Source organism: Delphinapterus leucas, chromosome 5 (assembly GCF_059928025.1).
Source record: "Delphinapterus leucas isolate spDelLeu-1000000601 "Yukka" chromosome 5, BTC_Dleu_Yukka2, whole genome shotgun sequence".
Lineage (NCBI taxonomy): Eukaryota > Metazoa > Chordata > Mammalia > Artiodactyla > Monodontidae > Delphinapterus > Delphinapterus leucas.
This window is the reverse complement of record NC_143133.1, coordinates 3,307,501-3,326,284: the sequence shown is the minus strand read 5'-3', so window position 1 is coordinate 3,326,284 and position 18,784 is coordinate 3,307,501. Positions and strand designations below refer to the sequence as shown.

Below are 18,784 nucleotides of genomic sequence, written 5' to 3'. Positions count from 1 at the left end.
CAGAAGGTACACAGATAGTACACAAACTTACACCCAGGACTGAGGGGCAGAAAAACAATGGTTCAGCTCGACTCCCTGAGTCCTGTGGACCCTGGACTTGTCCTGTCCTTCCTGGAAGCCTCAGAGAGTTGGAGAGGGAGGAAGGGGAAGAGGGCCAGTTATGCTTACACATAAGTCTAACCCTGACCACACTCGCCACTGTCGTTCAACATGGTCTAGGAAGTCCTAGCCATAATAATTAAATGAAAAAAAGAAAAAAAAGAAAGAAATAAGAGGAATCTAGTGGCAGAGGAAAAAGGAAAACTGTCAGTCTGTAGATGACGTGATACTCTATATAGAAAATGCTGACGGCGACACCCAAAAACAAATAGAACCCGTCAGAAAACTCAGTTAAGTTGTAGGACACAACAGTAATCTACAGAGTCCATTTTGGGGAGACAAGAGCCGATGCCAGAGACCAGTTAGGGGCTCACAGTAGCCTTTCTGGTGGCCAGGCTCGGGGGGTGGCAGCTGTGGGGGTGAGGGCTGGTTGGGTCCGGGATCTATTTTGAACTTGGAGCCAATAGGACCCGCTGGACGGTGGGGTGAGTGAGGGGCATTTCCTGGGATGGGGGCCCTGGGGCAAATGAGAGATTAGTCTTGATGCCGAGAAGCCCAGGTGTGAGCATCGCTCTCGTGTCTGTTTGTTTGTTGAAGTGAGAGTCAGTTCATGTGGCGCACAGTTGACCATGTGAAAATGTACCCTTGGGTGCATTCCTCCTTCCCCGGAGAGCATCCGCCCCCTTCAGGCGATCACTTCCCCTCCCCGCCCGCATTGTTGTTTTGTTACCATCTTTGATGTACTTGCCTCACTTTGGGTCAGCGTGGTTCCATGACATGTTTAGAAAGAAACAGGGCACCCAGCCTCCCTCCAAGCCTTGTTTCCAGCACGCGACACGCATCACTTAGGTGATTTTCCAATAAGGACGGGAAGACGAAGGGTTGCAGTTATGATTCTGTTTCTGGAGAGCCCGCGAGTGGGCGGGGCCCGCTGCTCCGGGGTCGGTGGAGCGTGAGGAATCTCCTGCCCCAGGAGATCTAACAGGACAGCCACTGGCCTCAGGTGACCCTGGGCTACGCTTCTCGAAGCCGCGGGTTTCTTCCTCTTTGGTAAGCATGACCTTGGGGCTGTGAGCGAAGCTGACCAGTGGCCAGTACTCATGCCGGGAGCAGGTTGGAGGGCTGAGGCCTCAGTGCCCGGGCCCCACCCCTTTCCTCTGAGGACCTCATCCAGTCTTGTGGATTTAAGTGCCATCTAGAGTGACTCCCCCAAATTTACATCTCCAGCCCGACCCTCTCCCCAAACCCTAGTCTCAGATGTGCAACTGCTTGTCACCCCCCCACACACAATCTGTGTGTCCCCATCACCATTCCCCTTCTCAGTTACAGCAGCTCCATCCTTCCAGATTTTCCACCTGCATCCAATCCATCAGCCAGCCCCGCTGGCCCTATCTTGGGGATCAGTCTGTCCCCTACTGCTCTCTTGCCATCTCCAGCTCCACCCCCCCAAGCCAGCCACCAGGGACACTCACCTCCTCTCTGTTCCTCTGTCCATGCCCTTGCCCCCCACAGACTCTTCCCACTGCCAGAGGAGGTTCTTGCAAAATTTAAGGCAGACCGTGGTGTGTCTCTGTGCAAACCCTCCCCAGGCTCCACCTCACTGGGAGTAAAACCCAAAACCCAAAGCCCGGCAGATCGATGGGGTCAGGGCTCCCATGTGCTCTGACCTCAACTCCCACATCTCCCAACATCTCCCATGTTCCAGGGTTCCACCATCGGGAACATCCATCAATCTTCCTTGGTGAAATGTCTGTTTACATAATTTGCCCATTTTTAAAATTCGAGTTGTTCGTGTTCTTAAGTTTTGAGAATTCTTTATACATTCTGGATAGGATCCCTTTGTCAGATAAATGAATTGCAAATATTTTCTCCTGGTGGCTTGTCTTTTCATTCTCTTAAGAGCAGAAGTTTTGTAACTTTTGATGAAGTCTAATTTACCAATTTTTGTAAATGGGTTGTGAGTCTAGTGTTATATCAAAGAAATCTTTGCTAACCAAAGGTCCAGGAAGGTTTTCTCTTACATTTTCTTCCAAAAGTTTTACTTGGTGAGGTTTTAGACTTAGGACTATTATGTGCTTTGAATTAATTTTTAAAAATAGTGCCAAAGGGGCTTTCCTGGTGGCGCAGTGGTTGAGAGTCCGCCTGCCGATGCAGGGGACACGGGTTCGTTCCCTGGTCTGGGAAGATCCCACATGCCGCGGAGCGGCTGGGCCCGTGAGCCATGGCCGCTGAGCCTGCGCGTCCGGAGCCTGTGCTCCGCAACGGGAGAGGCCACAACAGTGAGAGGCCCGCGTACCGCAAAAAAAAAAACAAAGATGGGTTATTTAGAAATAGATATTTGGTTTCTAAGTTATTGGGAATCTTGTAGATACCTTTCTATTAGTGATTTCTAGTTTAATTCCATTGTGGCCAGAGAGCATATTTTTATGGTATGACATTTTAAAAATGTACTGAAACTTGTTTATGGTTTAAAATATGTAAATTCTATTTCTGGGTCTAAGTCACAGGCTGGGGCAGCTGGGGGCATAGAGGTACCGTCTTAGCCTATTATGTGTGCAGTGCTCCAACCAGAGGGCCTGCCTCTGGTCAGAGCTCACTGGGTATTATCGATTAACATATTATTTATGGAGAAGGCTGGGGGAGGTGACTAGTTCCGACCAGAGTAAGGTGAGCTTGGGGAGCCTGTGGGATGGAGGCTGGGGAGAAGAGCCCCACTGTCCGCTGGGGTTTGGATGTGGGGCTTAGCAGGAGAGCAGATGTCAGAGCTGAGGTGGTTGGATGGTGCCTGAGAGGGTGAGGGTGGGCACGAAGCCACAGGATTAGAGCCAGGACGTCTCCCAGCTCCTCAAGAACAGCCAAGTGGAGAGAGGTAACTCTAGGTGCCTGATCACAAGGGGGCTGGGCTGGTCCAAGCAAGGTGGCTCCTGCTGCCTTCTACTACTGGTGTAGGGGGTGGGGGACTTCTGCCCCTGCCTGGCTCCTTGGCGGGGACAGAGACTTTCACGGTGGCTCTAACCAAGTCCCGACATGCTCGGTTTCTAGACTGGAAGAAGCGCTTCATTGGCATACGGATGCGGACCATCACACCAAGGTGAGTGCTAAAGGACGCTGCCCCCTGCCACCCCTCCGTTCTCATCCCTCACCTCGAGCTTCCTCCCAGACTCTGGCCCCGACATGCCCGGCCACCCGCAGGTGCTCCAGCAGACCAGACACACTCAGGCTTCTGAGCCTTTGCTCAGGCCGGTCCCTCTGCCTGGAATGCCTTTCCCCCTTTGCCTGATAGGTTCCTTTGGCTTCCGTAGGACTCCATTCAGGTGCCCCTCCTCCAGGAAGCCTCCCAGATTAGCTTCCTGTGGCTTCCGTAACAAATTACCACAAACTCGGAGGCTCAAAACAATAGAAATTCATTCTCTCACAGTTCTGGAAGCCCACAGTCCAAAATCAAGGTGTCAGCAGGGCCGCACTCCCCCCGGACGCTCCAGGGGAGGATCCTTCCTTGTACCTCCCAGCTTCTGGTGGTTCCAGGTGTTTCTTGGACTGTAGTTACATCACTGCAAGCTCTGCCATTCTCATCGCATGGCGTCTTCTCCCTGTGTGTCTGTGTCCAGTCTCCCCCTTATTTCTCTTATTAAAACACCAGCCATTGGATTAAGGGCCCACTCTAAGGCTGATCTCATCTAGAGATTCTTAACCAACCACGTCTGCAAAGACCCTATTTCCAAACAAGGTCACGTTCTGAGGCCCTAGGTGGGCATCAGTTTTGGGGGCTGGGGGGACACTATTCTACCTCCCCAGGCTACTCGAGTGGGAGGAGGTGCCTCCTCTTCTCTTGCAAAGCTGTGCTTCCCTCGCCAGCATCGCCTTGGTCCCGTGGTGTCAGAATCGCCCATCCTCAACCTTGACCACGAGCTCCTTGGGAGCAGGGACTGGGTCCTGCCCATCTGTCTGCTCCCCCCACCCCTCCCAGGACCCGGTCTACAGCAGAGTGGGTGCCTGGAAATACTCAGTGAGTGAAATAGAGAAGGGGGTGGGGAAGAGGAGGGAGAGAGAGGAGGGAAAGGAAGCTAAAGGGAGGAAAATGCAACGTCAGGTCCAAGGTTTGAAGAAGGAAGAGGTCTCTGCACTGGGGAGCTCTGGGAAGAGATAAGCTCACCTGACTCACCCTCCCACCCACTCAGTCCCTAAAAGGACCTTCTTCCTGTTTCAGCAACTGTTCACCTAGGGAATAAGTCTGAAAGCAATTCGGAATCAAGACCGCTATGCCAATTTGTCTTCTAAAGGTGTTCTTTCTGTCTCCCTATCATCCATCCACTCATTTGTCCAGTCGTCTGTCTGTCCACAGCATCATTCACCCATTGTCTGTTCATCCTCCTTTACCTTTCCTTCCTTCCTCATCCTTCCTCCCCCCATCCTCCCATCTGTCTGTCTGTCACCCTCCCCTCTTTACACTTCTAACCATCCACCTTCACCAAGGTTCCTCTTGAGGAGCCCACGTTGAGTAGGGGACACAGGCAAGAATCAGTGACAACCCGGAGTGGTCAGTGGCAGGACAGGGTAATGTGGGAGCCCAGAGGAGACGCCTGGTCTGGCCTGGGCGGTGGAGAGAAGGAAGAGTCAGTTTGGAGGCTCAGAAGAAGTGCCTTAACCGTGGAACTGCCTTTTCAGTTTGGTGGAAGAACTGAAGGCCAGCAACCCAGACTTCCCGGCGGTCAGCAGTGGAATTTACGTGCAAGAGGTTGTCCCAAATTCACCTTCTCAGAGGTAGGCTTCACCAGAGGAAGCAGGGAGACTGGGCAGGTGGGTGCAGGGCCTGGGCTGGGCTTCACTGATGTGCATGACCTTTAGCTTCCTGGCAGCATGACGCAATGTGGAGTGGCAGGTGGGACTCCGGCCAGTCCTCTAAGCCAGAGGCAGGCTGGAGAGGTGAAGGCCGCGCCCTTCCTTGGCCCGGAATGTCCTTTCCTTGGGTCTGGGGAGACAGAGTAGTAGCAGAGGTCACCCCGAGCTGCGTCAGCCTGGCTCTCACCAGCCCAGTGGGCCGGCCTGGGTCTTTCTGGGCCAATGTTCTCATCTACAAAATGGGCATGATTCAGCCTGCTCTTCCTGTCCCATGAGACATTGTCAAGATCAAATGAGATAAAGCCCGTTTTCTTGGAAACCACCAACTACTAGAGAAAGGTCAAATGCAGCACCGTGAGCTGAGGCAGGCAGTGCGGTGGGTGGGGTCTGACGCACTTGCAAGGCTGATCCTGTGCCCTGGAGCAGCTCTGAGCAAGCGCCTGCCCCTCCTCTGCCTCAGGGCTGCATCTGTGCAGTGGGCGGGCTGCATCAGATCCCGCTTTTAACTGTAACCCCGGGAGCTGGAGATGGTCCACGCTGAGATCTTGGGCTGCTGGAAAGGGTGAGGGCAGAGTGCGGACTGGAGCTGTGCAGGTGGGCCCCCCAGCCCCCGTGGCCCCTCCAACCCAACAGGACGCCTCCTTTCTGTTTTGTGTGCTGGGCTGGAAGACGCGGACCCCTTGTGTCCTTCCGCCGTGAACACAGTACACGTGCTCAGCCCGCAGCCGACCTGCAGTAAAAATTGTTGCAATACCGATCCATGAATCCATGAAAGCCAAAAAATAACCAGCGCAACTCAAGCTCTTTATTCCGAGTTGCTGCACCCCAGTGATTCAGCAGACAGCAGTCACCGAGAGCGGCCACACGCAGGGCACCCCAAGAGCCAGACGGGAGCTCGGTGGTGATAGTGGCTGCCGCTGACCAAGGCTGCATGTGAGCTGTGCGTTCCACATGCATCATCTCAGTTAATCCTCACTGCAGCCTGGAACACGCGGGCTGCTGCTCTTGCCCCCTTGCTCAGATGGGAAGGCTAAGGCTTGGCAAAGTCACTCCTCCGAGGTCACACGGCCCACATGTGTGGATCTGGGCGCTATCACCCATGCATCTAACCACGGTGCCACCCTGCCCGCCCGCTGGGTGGAGGGGAAGGTTACAGCGAGTCAGGTGCAGAAAGGGGGGGCCATCCCAGCTCGCTCTGTCTCTGATGGGAAAATCTTACGTTAGAATCAACCCCCTGGACCTTGTAATTTGCAAATCATGTTCCCACATAGGGCTGTAGATGTGGAAACCGAGGCTCGAAGGGGCAGAGCACCTGGCCCAAGGCAGCCCAGCGAGGGAGGCTGCAGCCAGAACGTGACCCCAGCCCTTCCGATGTACAGAAGTAGACGGAGAAAGCGCTAGTCCGTTGCAGGACAGTGCTTTCCATCTGCTGTGAGAGCCTTGCGGTCAGGGCCGTGTCCTTCCCTGTTGAAATGAATTTTCCTAATGTGCTGCTGTTAAAGCCCACTGTGCCCAGACCCGGGCCTGGGCCTCTCGGGGCGGTGCTGTGACCACGTGTCTCTCCTGTTGGCAGAGGGGGCATCCAAGATGGCGACATCATCATCAAGGTCAACGGGCGCCCTCTGGCCGACTCGAGCGAGCTGCAGGAAGCCGTCCTGACCGAGTCCCCGCTGCTGCTGCAGGTGCGGCGGGGGAACGACGACCTGCTCTTCAGCATCGTGCCCGAGGTCGTCCTGTGAGGGGGGGGCCCCCTCCCTCCATCGCCGACGGAGCCTGCAGCCGGGACAGGGGCCAGCAGACGGGCTCCGCCCGGAGCCGCTGCCTCCCTTGGGGTCAGGACAAAGGACCCAGGTCGGTCCTCAGCAGAGCCAGAGGCCTCCTCCCGGCCGTCCAGGGCCAGAGCCACGGGCTGGGCTTGGGCAGGGGTCCGCATCTCAGCCTTCTGGGAGGATTGGCCCCAGCATCACGGTGCCCCTGGGGGCAGCCCAATGTCCCCCCTGCCCACCAAATGCTCCTGAGGGCCCTTCCAAGTTCCCAGATCTAGAAAACTCTTCTATTTTCCTGGAGGAAGTCCCATCCTCTCTCTGGCCTTCCTGCCTTTGCACCTGTTGATAGGATACCTCTCTCTGGAATGCCCGCTGCCCCACCCCTCCCCTCACTGACTCTCACCTGTTCAGGTCTCAGCCCCCCAGCCTTCTCCTCTCCCAGGTGTGCCTCCCTGGCCTCCCACACCCAATAGCACAGCGCCCACCATGTCGAATGACCAGGGCTGTCTGCCCGGCCAGTCTGCTCCCCTTGAGGAGTCAGGTGTGGCGGGTCTGGCCTGGAGTTGGCACCGCGGGATGTTCCCTGGCCGTCCAGCCAAGCCCCAGGGCTTGGCGATGAGGTCCGCCTTCCCAGGCGCAAGAGAAGCTGGCAGGGAGCAGAGCGTGTCTGACCCCCTGGAAGACCGCCCGTCCTCCGGGAGGGGCCCCTGGGGTGGAGGGCGGAGGGCAGAGGAAGCTGGGACCTGCAGGGGGAGGGGAGGGGAGGGCTGAGCCGGCTACACCTCCCCTGGCTGTTCCGTGCAGCGGGACTCACGGCGTCGCCCAGGAGCAGGCGAGGTGCCCCCCTCTCCGCGGGGAGCCTGTTTCCAGGTGGCCCCGTGAGCTTCACTGTGCAGCCTGGTCCCCCATGTTGCTTGTACTGTATGTTTCTCTACTGTATGGGAATTAAAGTTTACAAGCACATGGTCCTGTGCCAGCAGGGGCGTCTGGGGCAGCCCACCCGCCGCTGTGCAGCTTCTCCTGACCCAGAGCTGACACATCAGTGGGCACGGAGACCCGGGGCTAACTGCCTGGAGCACCCAGGCATCGCCATGCCCCAGCCGCCCCACCACTCAGCCCTGGCTCCCCACTTACTCCCAGCCCCCCGGTCCCCGGCAAGACCCCTCCCTTCCCCGTGACGTGGCCTCTCCCCCCAGGCAGGAGGGCCCTGAGACCTCCGACCTCCTGGCAGGCGGGCAGAGCCCTTGGAGAGGCGCCTGGCTGGGAGCGGCGAGTCCGCTGAGTGTGCCCGGCCAGGCCGTGTGATAAAGGCTTCCCTGCATCTGTGCTGTGTCATCCTCACGGCAGAGACCGCCCAGCAACAGGGAATGAGGCAGAACAGGAGAGACAAAGCTCGCTGCCCAGGGACACCGCAGGGGATGGCGGGAGCTGTGAACTTGCCCAGGGCCAGCTCCCAGGGTCACAAGTGGGGTTGTGAGGGTGAGGGGCGCCCATCAGGGCTGAGAGGGAGGGGCCCAGCCCTGTGTTCTGGACCACCGGCCCGGAAGGATCAAGTTCCCTTGGTTCCAAACCTCACAGCGCGGCAGGGTCTGCCGCCAGCCGGCCTCTGTGTGACCGCCGCCACCTTCTGCCTCGGGGGTGGGGCGGGGGAGTGACCTCAGACTGCAGACTGCAAGCTTTTCCGAGCTCCGAGAGCCTGGGGTTCAGTAGGTCCAGACTTAAATGACCCGCCACGGGGCGAATTTCAGGAGGGGGTCTCAGACGGCCATGGCGGCAGCTGGAATCATGCTCGGTACCCAGAAGGGCTCACAGGAGGTGCGTGGAGACAGGCACGCTGGGCCCTGGAGATGCCAAGTGTGGCCAGCTGGCTGGATGGGGGAAGGGAAATCGGACCAAAAATCACTCAGCACCCACACTCAGAAGAGAACCAGAAACTGTCACAGGCGGCTTTTTAATGAGGGCTCTGGGATCTGGCTCACCATCCCAGTTTTGCAATCCCAGGGCTCAGATGATGTGAACGAAGCACCCTTCTCAGTCCCCACCCCTGGGCCGTACCCAGGCCCTGCTGGGGAAGGAGGGGGCCAGGCATAGAAGCAGCCCTGCAAGGCACCTCCCAACCCCTACCGAGCCGTGGTCCCCACTGCCCGCCGGTCCGCCCGCCCCCTCCCGTCCACCCTGAGCTGGACTCCACAGTTACAGCCCATCCTGGTACCAGCATCCTCCGAAAACGCCAGAGCCTGGTTCAGCCCACGCCGCAGGGCTGCCCGCCTCCCAGCCAGCCCTCATCCCTCCCCTCCCATCCAGAGTGGGTGGGCCACAGCGTCCCCACAGAGCAGGCCCCGTGCCATCCCACCCCTCAACCGAGAACAGCCCGAACGTCCGAAGTCTGTCCACCCTCTGGGGTCTCTGCTCTCGCTCCCACCGGGCAGGGCCCCTGCTTTGCACACTTGCAACGGCCCGCACAGCGTGGTCCTTGCTCTCCATCTTCAGCCGTCCTGAGCACGTGCCCAGCGGCCACTTGGTCCCCCCTGAGAGTAAGGAGGCCGGGGCTGTGGAAGCGGCAGTCCAGGACATGGCCGGGCACTGGAGGTGCTGAGTGCGGCCAGCTGGCGCGTGGGCCTGGACTTGGGCAGAGGGTGAGCTGGAAGCAGGGCGCTGAGAGTAGAGCCTCAGACTTGACCAGGGCCAGGCATCCGAGAGGGATCTAGGGTCCAAGATCAAGGGGATCCATTCGGTTCCTGGCGGGAGCGGCTTCCCAGCTGGCGAGGCTGCTGCTCTCTGTGTGCACACACGGGGCGGGGGGCTGCCCATAGGGCCGGCAATCCCACCATGGAGTTCCCACCCTCACCGAGCCCTGCTCAGCCCCAAGGCCCCAACTCTACCTGCCATCACGCTGCGGGTAGGGCTTCAGCGTATGAATCTGGGGGACACAATCCAGCCCTTAGCACAGCAGCGGGGGTGGGGAAGGGAGAGAAGCCGACGGAGGCCTGCGGTGTTGAGCTGGTGGGCTCAGGCTGAGACCCTCCGAAGAGCTGTGCAAAATGGAAAGCGGGGTGGTCGTCCACAGACCCCACCCTCCCTCGTTCCAGGGGGCGGAGCTAGTGTCCGCTATGCCCAAAGGGAGCCCCCAGGCCAAAGGCAGAGGGACGCAGGTTCTGGAGGTAATGCTGACAGCGAGCCCAGAACTGCCCCTCGCAGCTGCAGGTGACCTCAGAGGTGGGGCAACGTGGGGAAAACCGAAAGACCCTCCTGCCTGAGACTTTGAGAGACGGACGTCGGATGTGGCCAGCACTTGCCCAGTAGATCCAGTCGGATCACATGCTTGCAGTGCCCCAGACGGGTCGCCGGCTCCCTCTGGGCATTTCATGGAGCCGTCTTCCCCTGAGGTGTGGAGCTGGGGTGGACCGGGCTCCCTGAGCGGGGCGTCTGTGGGCAGCAACGGTGACCAGTTCATCAGCAACCCCCCTTCTCCACCGCCCCCCAGAGACCCTCGGGTTTGGAGGGGAGGGAGGAAGGGGGCAGACGTAGGACGCAGTCCTGCTGCCCAGAGAGGGCGGGGTGAGACCCATCTGTCCCTAAAGTGGCTTTGCTGCAGTAAGCGCTGAATTAAATGTCACATAGGGCAGACTCGGCACGTTCACTTAGGTGGCCTGGTTCAATCCCTGACCCGGGAACTGAGATCCTGCAAGCAACGTGGCACCACCAAAAACAAATGCCACACAGGAGGTTCCTGACGCACAGTCTGGCCCCAAGGTGCCCAAAATGTCACTTCACATCTGCTTGCTCCCTGCCACCAGCTCCCTGGGTGACATGGCTCCCCTCCCTCCGTGACCTCAGGTTGTCCACGTGTGAGACGGGAGGCAGGAGGTGGGGCTCACAGCGCAGGCGTCAGCTGGGCCTGGACCGTGGGCTCGGCTCAGCCCCTCCCTGGCTGACCTCTGTCGGGGCCCTTGACTCCACGCTTCTGCATCCAGGGAGGCCTGTGGATGCCACCTCTGGGAGGAGGGACACCTCGCCTGACGCTGGGCACTGCCTGCTCGCCCACCCCAGCTGGCCCTGCAGTGGTAGGCTCTGTGGCAGTCAAGGCCTCTGCCCTCCACCAGCCACTCAGCCCTGACCGCTCCCGCTGGGCAGAGCTGGCCTCTCCGTGGCTACTCCAGCTGCTCCTGGAGAAGAACAGCTTTCTCAGAGCCCGCCAGCTGCCACCCAAGCCGTGTGCAACCCCCAGGCTCCTGACGCAACCCCTGGTGGCTGAGCTCACAGCCCACCCCTTGCTCTGCGTCCCAGGAGCTGTAAACAAGATGCTGAGAAGGTCAGAGCCCCGTGGGGAGGGGGACCCCCACTTCCAGCCTCGGGGTCCCTCCCTAAACACCTGGAGTTCTAGAAGGATGGGACCAGAAGGGGCATCACAGCTTACCAAACAACCCATCGCACAGAGGCTGAAACTGAGGCCCAGAGAGGCGAAGGATCTGGGGTCACACGTGAGCTGGGGGCTGGCCTGCAGGGGACAGGGCTGGGCTGGGGCAGACAGCTGTGGCCACAGCTGCAGCAGGACAAACATCCATGTGCCCGAGCACGTGGGACCGGGCCAGCAGCTCCCAGAGCCAGCGTTCCGGGGTAGGATCTCTGTGAGCAACAGGCCTGCAGGTCATGACATCTTCCTCCCAGAGTTCCTCTGCGGGCCCCTCTGGGATTAGTGGATCCAGAACACAGTGACCAAGGACGGAAATTCTGGAAGGGGTCACAGGTACGAGGGAAACAGCAGAGGACCGGGCACTGATACCCCCGCCTTGAGCCGTGCCTGGGGGCGACCCTGCTGGGGCCCACCTGCCAACACTGCCCAGCTCTGTGTCTCCGTAGGGTGGGTCCCGCCTCCAGTCACCCTCTGCCCTCCACCACAGGCGTGGACCCCCACCTCCCCGCCTCCCCGCCTCCCCGCAGCCCCCATGGCTGCCCTGCTGTTCCTGCATGTTTATCAGGTCTTTCGGGATCTGGCTCTGCTCTCACCTCCCTCCGTTCACTTTCCCCCGTCCCACCTCTGAGCGAGCTGCTCCCTCTCCCTGGACACTCTCCCAGGCTGCCCTGTGCCTGCTTCTTTCTACTGACCATCCCCTCCATGGTAGGCTGAAAAATGGTCCCACAGGTGTCCACGTCATACCCCCCGGGACCCGTCATGTCACCTCGCATGGCCAGAGGGACCTTGCAGCTATGATCAGGTGCAGGATCCTGAGATGGGAGGTCACCCTGGATTCTCCGGCGGGGATTCACATGACCACAGCGTCCTTATAGAGTGAGGCAGGAGGGTCAGACAATGGATGCGAGGTTGGGGTGACATGAAGGGGCTGAAGACTGTGGGAGCTTCTGGACGCTGGAAAAGATGGGGAAATGGGTTCTCCCCTGGAGCCCCCATAGGAACTAGCCCTGCCCACACCTGGAATTCAGCAGTGACACTGACCCTGAGAACTGTGACAGTAAGTTGCATTGTTTGAAGTCACTGCATTTATGGTGATTCGTGACAGCAGGAACCTGAACCCTCTCTAAAGCCCATCCATCCTCTCTCTCCAGGAAGCCTGGCCACACCAGGCCCCCAGGGAAGTCCCTGCTTCCCACATCCAGTCTGTCCCACTGTTCAGTTGTATACTGACCGCTTCCTTTCCCAGAAGGCCGGCTCCAGGAGTTTGTGAATTTCTCTGAAGTCCCAGCCACGTCCCCAGAGCCAGCCTGGGGCCTGCAGCAGGGCAGGTGCTCAGGGAAAACACTCCACTCAGGTGGGGCTCGTGAAACCGAGGTCCTTTTAGCTCTAACATTCGGGGGCCCGTGCCTGCCACGTCATTGCAAGCCAGGTCCCCAAGTTCCATATCAGGGAAGGCCAGATACCCAGGGGCGTGGAGACTTGGGGAGGGGAGGGGAAGGGCGATGGGGGGGGCAGAGAATGGCCCCAATTTCCTCATTGCCACGGATTTCTCTGAGCCCCGGGAACAAGCCTCCCTACACCCGCAGGTGTCCACTCTGATGGAGCAGACCACGTGCTGTCCCTTTACACACCCGGAGTCACCAAGCTCCACCCGAGACCCGCTCCAGGCTCTGGGGACACCTCCAGGCAGGAGAGCCTCCCGGGGAAATGGACCGTCCTCCTCAATTTGGCCTCCATCCTGTTCCCTCGCCTCACTTCAAAGGAGACCCCCGCACTCTGGGGCCACCCCTCCAGGGCTCCTCAGAGGTGGTGAGCCGCTCACCTCACCCCTCACCCCTCACCCACTGAGAGGGGCCCTCCTCCCTCCGGCTGCCCAAGTCCTCTCTGACGTCCGTCATCTCTACACACGGTGGTCACAAGCCACACGCTGTCCCACAGACGGCTGCCCTCTGTCTTCTCAGGTCCAGAGGCGAGGGCAGAGTCTGGCCCTGACCCACCTCTGCAGACACTCCCAGACTCACAGCCCCGGCCCCTCCAAACCCAGGTAAACAGAACAAGATGTGACAGCACACGCGCGCACACTGCACACTTGACTATGCACACAGCCACATGTAAATATACACACGCAGGCACGTGTGCACACACACAGCACACATGAGTGTGCACAGGGCACACGCGTGAATATACACACAGACATGTGCACGCACACACGCAGGCGATTGCCCCGCTCCCATCGCACCTCTGTCGGTGTCCTTGTGCACGTCTCTTTTCATTCCACATATCAGGATACCCACTTTTCTTGAATTCCATGTCGTCTTCTTCTATCAATGTCTTTTTCGTTTTGGTTGAAATGTTTCCTCAAGTAAATGTTTTCTAAAAACGGCGCAGTGGGTAAATGGAGAGAGGACGTGCTTGGAACGTTTTTATTTTTTCAGAATCATTTTTCCTGTGAAGTGTGACACATAGAGAAAAGGGCCCTCGCCTACGGTGGAGTGTATCATCTGAAAACAAACACACATCACCACCACCGCCTTGTCAAGAGCAGAAACCTGACAGCCCCCACAGCACCTGCAGTCCCTCCCACGACGCCACCTCCTTTCCTCACTTTAGGGTCATCATTTCCTCCCTTTGCTTTAAAGTTTTATCACCTACGCCTGCATTGCTAAACACAAGTTGAGTTTCACGTGCATCTTTCGCTATTACAAATGGGATCCCAGGGTTTCCCTGGTGGCGCAGTGGTTGAGAATCTGCCTGCTAGTGCAGGGGACACGGGTTCGAGCTCTGGTCTGGGAGGATCCCACATGCCGCGGAGCAGCTAGGCCCATGAGCCATGGCCGCTGAGCCTGCGCGTCCGGAGCCTGTGCTCCACAACGGGAGAGGCCGCGATAGTGAGAGGCCCGCGCACCGCGGCGAAGAGTGGCCCCTGCTCGCCGCAACTAGAGAAAGCCCTCGCACAGAAACTAAGACCCAACACAGCAAAAATAAATAAATAAATAAACTCCTACCCTCAGCATCTTCTTAAAAAAAAAAAAATGGGATCCCACGATGTGTCCTCATTTGTGTGTTTTACCAAATATGCTGCTTGTGAGTCTCATCCACAGTGACGTGTGGCTTTAGTTACTGATGCTCATCGTCACTGGAGAGCGTCCGGTCCACGAGTACCTGTCTCCTGGTGACAGACACTTGGGCTGTTTCCAGCTCGGGGCTGTGCCCCAGCTCCTCCAAGCAGCCGTGAGCATGTGTGTGCGTCTCCAGCGACTGGGCAAGCATTTCTGCTGGGTGCCTTTCTAGGAGCGAAATGGCTGGGTCATTGGGTGCATGTATATCCCATTTGTATATGTATATCCCATATCCCATTTGGGTAGAAATATAAGCTTTTCAAAGTGGTTTTACTGGGCTTCCCTGGTGGCGCAGTGGTTGAGAGTCCGTCTGCCGATGGAGGGGACAAGGGTTCGTGCCCCGATCCGGGAACATCCCACATGCCGTGGAGCGGCTGGGCCCGTGAGCCATGGCCGTGGAGCCTGTGCGTCCGGAGCCTGTGGTCCACAGCGGGAGAGGCCACAACAGTGAGAGGCCCACGTACTGCAAAAACAAAACAAAAAACAAAAACAACAACAACAAAAAGTGGTTTTACTAACTTGCACCCCCCAGCCCCCCGCGTGGATGAGACTTCTCACTGCTCCACACCCTCGCCAGCGCTTGACGTAGCCACAGCCTTGAATGTGAGGCATTCTGTGGCCATGGAGCAGTAGCTCTTGAGTTCAGTTTGCAAATCTGTGACCCCTGGGAGCCTGGGCAGCTTTGCAAACACTTGCTGGTCATTTAGATGTGCTCTCTGGTGCAGGACGTTTCACGTCTTGCCCGTTACTCTCTAGAACAGCCTGTTTCCTATCGCTTGGTGGTTCTTTTATACACGGTAGAAATGAGCTCTTTTCAGGATTTTTGTGCTGAAAATACCTTCTCTGTCTCTGTAGCTTGCATTGCCACTCTCCAAACGGTATCCTTTGATGAGCAGAAGGGTTTGTTTCAATAGCCCAATTTACCCATCTTTTCCTTCCTAGCCAATGTTTTTTTATATCTGGCTTAGAAAGTATCTTCCTACCTCAGGATCCCTACCTTCCTGATAGCTTCCTGAAGCTTTATTATTTTACATTTTACACTTAGATCCATAATCCAGCTGGAACTGACTTTTATGTGTGGTGCAAAGGAGAGGTCAAGTCCCATCCTTTTCCATCTGGACATATGGAGATATCATTGTCCCATAAAATGCAGTTATTTCTCCCTTTGTCAGAGCCCAAGTCCCCATATATGTCTGGTCTGTTTTTGGACTCTTCTGTCCTATGGATCTTCCCCTCTATCCTTGTCCCAACACCCTCCAGTCAAAATCACTTTAGTTTTAGGATATATTTTATTATCGAGTACAGTAAAAGCATCCACATTGTTCTTTTCCTTCAAGGGTGCTTAGCTGACCTTGACTCTTTGCTTTTCTACATATATTCTAGAATAAGGTTGTCAAGTTCCACCTCTTGTGAATTTCATTAGTGTGGCACTGGATCTACAGATCAACTTTGAGAGAGGTGACATTTATAATATCCAGGCTTCTACTACATGAACATGTGTATTCCCCCATTTATTTAAATTTCCATTAATTTCTCCAAAAATGTCATATAGTTTTCTGTGTAGATAGCTTACATTTGATGTTGTAAATAGTGTCCTTCAAAAATTTTTTTAATTTTCTGACTATTGCTGATATATAGCCTTGTTTTTATGGTTTTTTCTTATTTTTCAATAATTTTGTATACTGCTCTTATATCCAGCAACCTTGTCAATTCTAACAATATATAGAGAGAGACCATTTTTCTACATACTCAATAACATCATCTATAAATAATGAGTTTTGTTTCTTCCTTTTCAATCTTAATACATTTTACTTGTTTTTCTTGCCTTGTTGCACTGGCTAAAACCGCTAGTTCAATGTTACATAGAAAAACTGATAATGGACATCTTAACCTTGTTTCTGATCTCAAAAGAAGAGATTTCCACATTTCACCATTAAAAATGTTTCCTATAAGTTTTTTATACTAATGTTATCAGCTTAAGAAAGTTTCCTTTTATTGCTAGTTTGCAATAATAATAAAAACTATGAATATTGAATTTTAACAAAAGCCTTTTCTGCTTCTACTAAAATGATTAAATGATTTCCTCCTTTGCTCTGTTACTGTACTGAAATACCTTGATTTTAAAATACTATACCAACCTTGCACTACTGGACAAAATCTTATTATGGTGTAATATCCTTTTTTAATATTTTGCTGGATTTTGTTTGAGTTTTCTGTGTTCATTAGTAGTTGGTTTATAATTTTCCTTTTTCCGGGTGTTCACTTTGGAGTTTTCTATCACGATTATTCTGACCTCATAAAATGACTTGGGCAGTGTTTAATCTTTTTCTGTTCTCTACAAAAATTTGTATAAGATTGACATTATTTCTCTCTTAAATGGTGATAGAATTTTCTGGTCATGACATCTCTTCTTGGAGTTTTCTCCAAGAACCTTCTTGGGAAAGTCTGAACTATGGATTCAACCTCTTTAGTGTAATAGGGACAATTCAAGTTTTCCATTTCTTCTTATGTCAGCTTAGGCAAGTTGTGTTTCTCTGGGAATGTGTTTATTTCATCTAAATTTTGCAAGTATTGACCAAATTGTTCATAATTTCCTCTTTTTATTTCTTTAATGGCCTCTGTTTCTCCCATTATGTCCCATTTTCATTCTTGACATCACCATTTGTGCTTTCCCTCTTTTTATCCTGATTAGTCTTATCAGGGGGTAATACATTTTATTACTCTTTAAAGAAGATTTGACTTTGTCGACCCTTTCCATTGTATAATTGTTTTCTATTTCATTGATGCACAGACGTGTCTCAGTGTCCAGCCCAGAGTGGACACCCAGACCTGCTGTGCCCCAACTCCTTGTTCAGAAGATGAACCACTTCCAAAGAGACCCAGCTCTGTTCTCAACTCCCCTTGGCTCACAGCTTTCCCAGGGCTCCTGCCCAAAGCTGGCATGCCTTTGGGCTGGGATGGATATTTCTGAGTCTCTGGGGGTCAAGCTTAGGCGCAGCTGTTTCCCCACCACCTGCAACCTGCTCAACACGCGGACAGCGTGCCATCCCGCCCTCCTGTCTGCCACCCAGGCCCCCCTCTCCATCAGCCAGGGCTGAGCTTTGAGCAAATCTCCTGACAAAAGACTGTGCATGTGAAGAGCTCGGGGACCCAGGGCCGCACCAGCCAGGGACCAACAAGGCCCTCTGTATATGCTTACGTTCACTGAAATAAAACTATGAAGACCACCAATCTGTTAGATGATCTGCCATGACCCAGATCACAGTGTACTGAGGGGCAGGGAGTCCTGGGCGCCTGCTTTCCCTCCAGTCCAGACCTGCTCTGCTGGTCCCACAGAGAGCAAGAAGCATCCCTCTCTGTGTTCACTCCTCCCGACCTCCTGACCCAGCATCCTCACTCCTGTCTTCAGGCCCACCTGGATTCCTGAGACACTGAGCAACTCCACTGCCTGACATGCTGAGGGTTAATCCATCCCACGGGCACCCAGGGGCGCGGCATCCCGGCTGGGCTGTGCTGATTCCTGCATCAGTTCCTCCTCCTGCACCTGGCTCCCTTCCATGGTTCCAAGTCCAGGCTCACCTGCGTGCTCTCAGCCTCTTCGAGGCCCCAGGACTTCTTTGCAAACCCTCTACTCTTCCCAGCCATCGTCTCTACCTTTATCTTCTACCCCCACCTGGGACCTCTTTTTCTGCTTCTTCTAAATAGTAACGACAGACTTGTCAGATAACAGAAGTCATTGTCGCTGAGGGGCAGGTGTGCAGGAAAAAACACCATATCCCGGAATTCTCTGAAAAGAAGAGTTGGCAGGAGGTGAGGGTTGGAGGCACACCAAGGTCGAAGCATTTACACACGAGGTGTCTGAGGCCAGGTCCCCCAGATGTTGACCCTGAGCCACGGATTCAGGCGTAGGTGACCCCCAGAAGCACTGCAGGGAGTGGGGGGTTGGGACAGGGAGGGAAAGGAAGCCAAGAAGCTGGTGACTTCAGAGACACCTGGGGCATGATCCTGCTGGGCGAGAAGGGGGAGGGCACAGAGTCTCCTGTCTGAGCCTCCATTTTCTCATTTATGAAATGGGATAGCAATGTATCCAACTCGTGGGGTCATTATGTGGTTTGAGAGAGAATTCAGGTGAAGTAATTGTACAGCACCAGCCCGTAGTGAGAATGCAATGAAAAATTAGGGGCTATTATGATTTCTGTGTTCCTGAGATTGTCCAAAACTCCCAGTTCCCACATCCGGTGGCTTTCTAACTCAGGGAGGCCATGATAATGATAAACTACATCGAGCACACTCCTTTAGCAAGTAGGATCCACCGTCTCCCTGCGGTCTGCCTGTTCCCACATGCCTGACACGGAGATCTGCCCCAGGAAGAAGTACCTTTTTATGAGGTTAACTGCCACATGTTTCTGCAAGCATTTTTATACTGTATTTGGGCAGGAAGCATCGATGTGTCCGGGTCATCCAAGGGTGGGGCTGTCTGGATCTGCCCGCTGAAGGCAAAGCCTTGGCCAGCAGGCCATGACATCCACAGATAGAGCCATTTTCTA

General features: G+C 55.2%; 1 protein-coding gene across 1 annotated transcript in view; it reads left to right on the top strand.

Moving 5' to 3' along the window:
• Positions 1–7,458, top strand: part of HTRA3 (HtrA serine peptidase 3) — a 29,673-nt gene extending 22,215 nt beyond the window's left edge. The window contains exons 7-9 of the mRNA XM_022554941.2: positions 3,142–3,190; positions 4,765–4,860; positions 6,512–7,458. Of these exons, the coding sequence (XP_022410649.1) occupies positions 3,142–3,190; positions 4,765–4,860; positions 6,512–6,677 (311 nt within the window). The 3' untranslated portion in view covers positions 6,678–7,458. The remainder of the gene's footprint in view (positions 1–3,141; positions 3,191–4,764; positions 4,861–6,511) is intronic.
• The last annotated feature ends 11,326 nt before the right edge of the window (positions 7,459–18,784 follow it).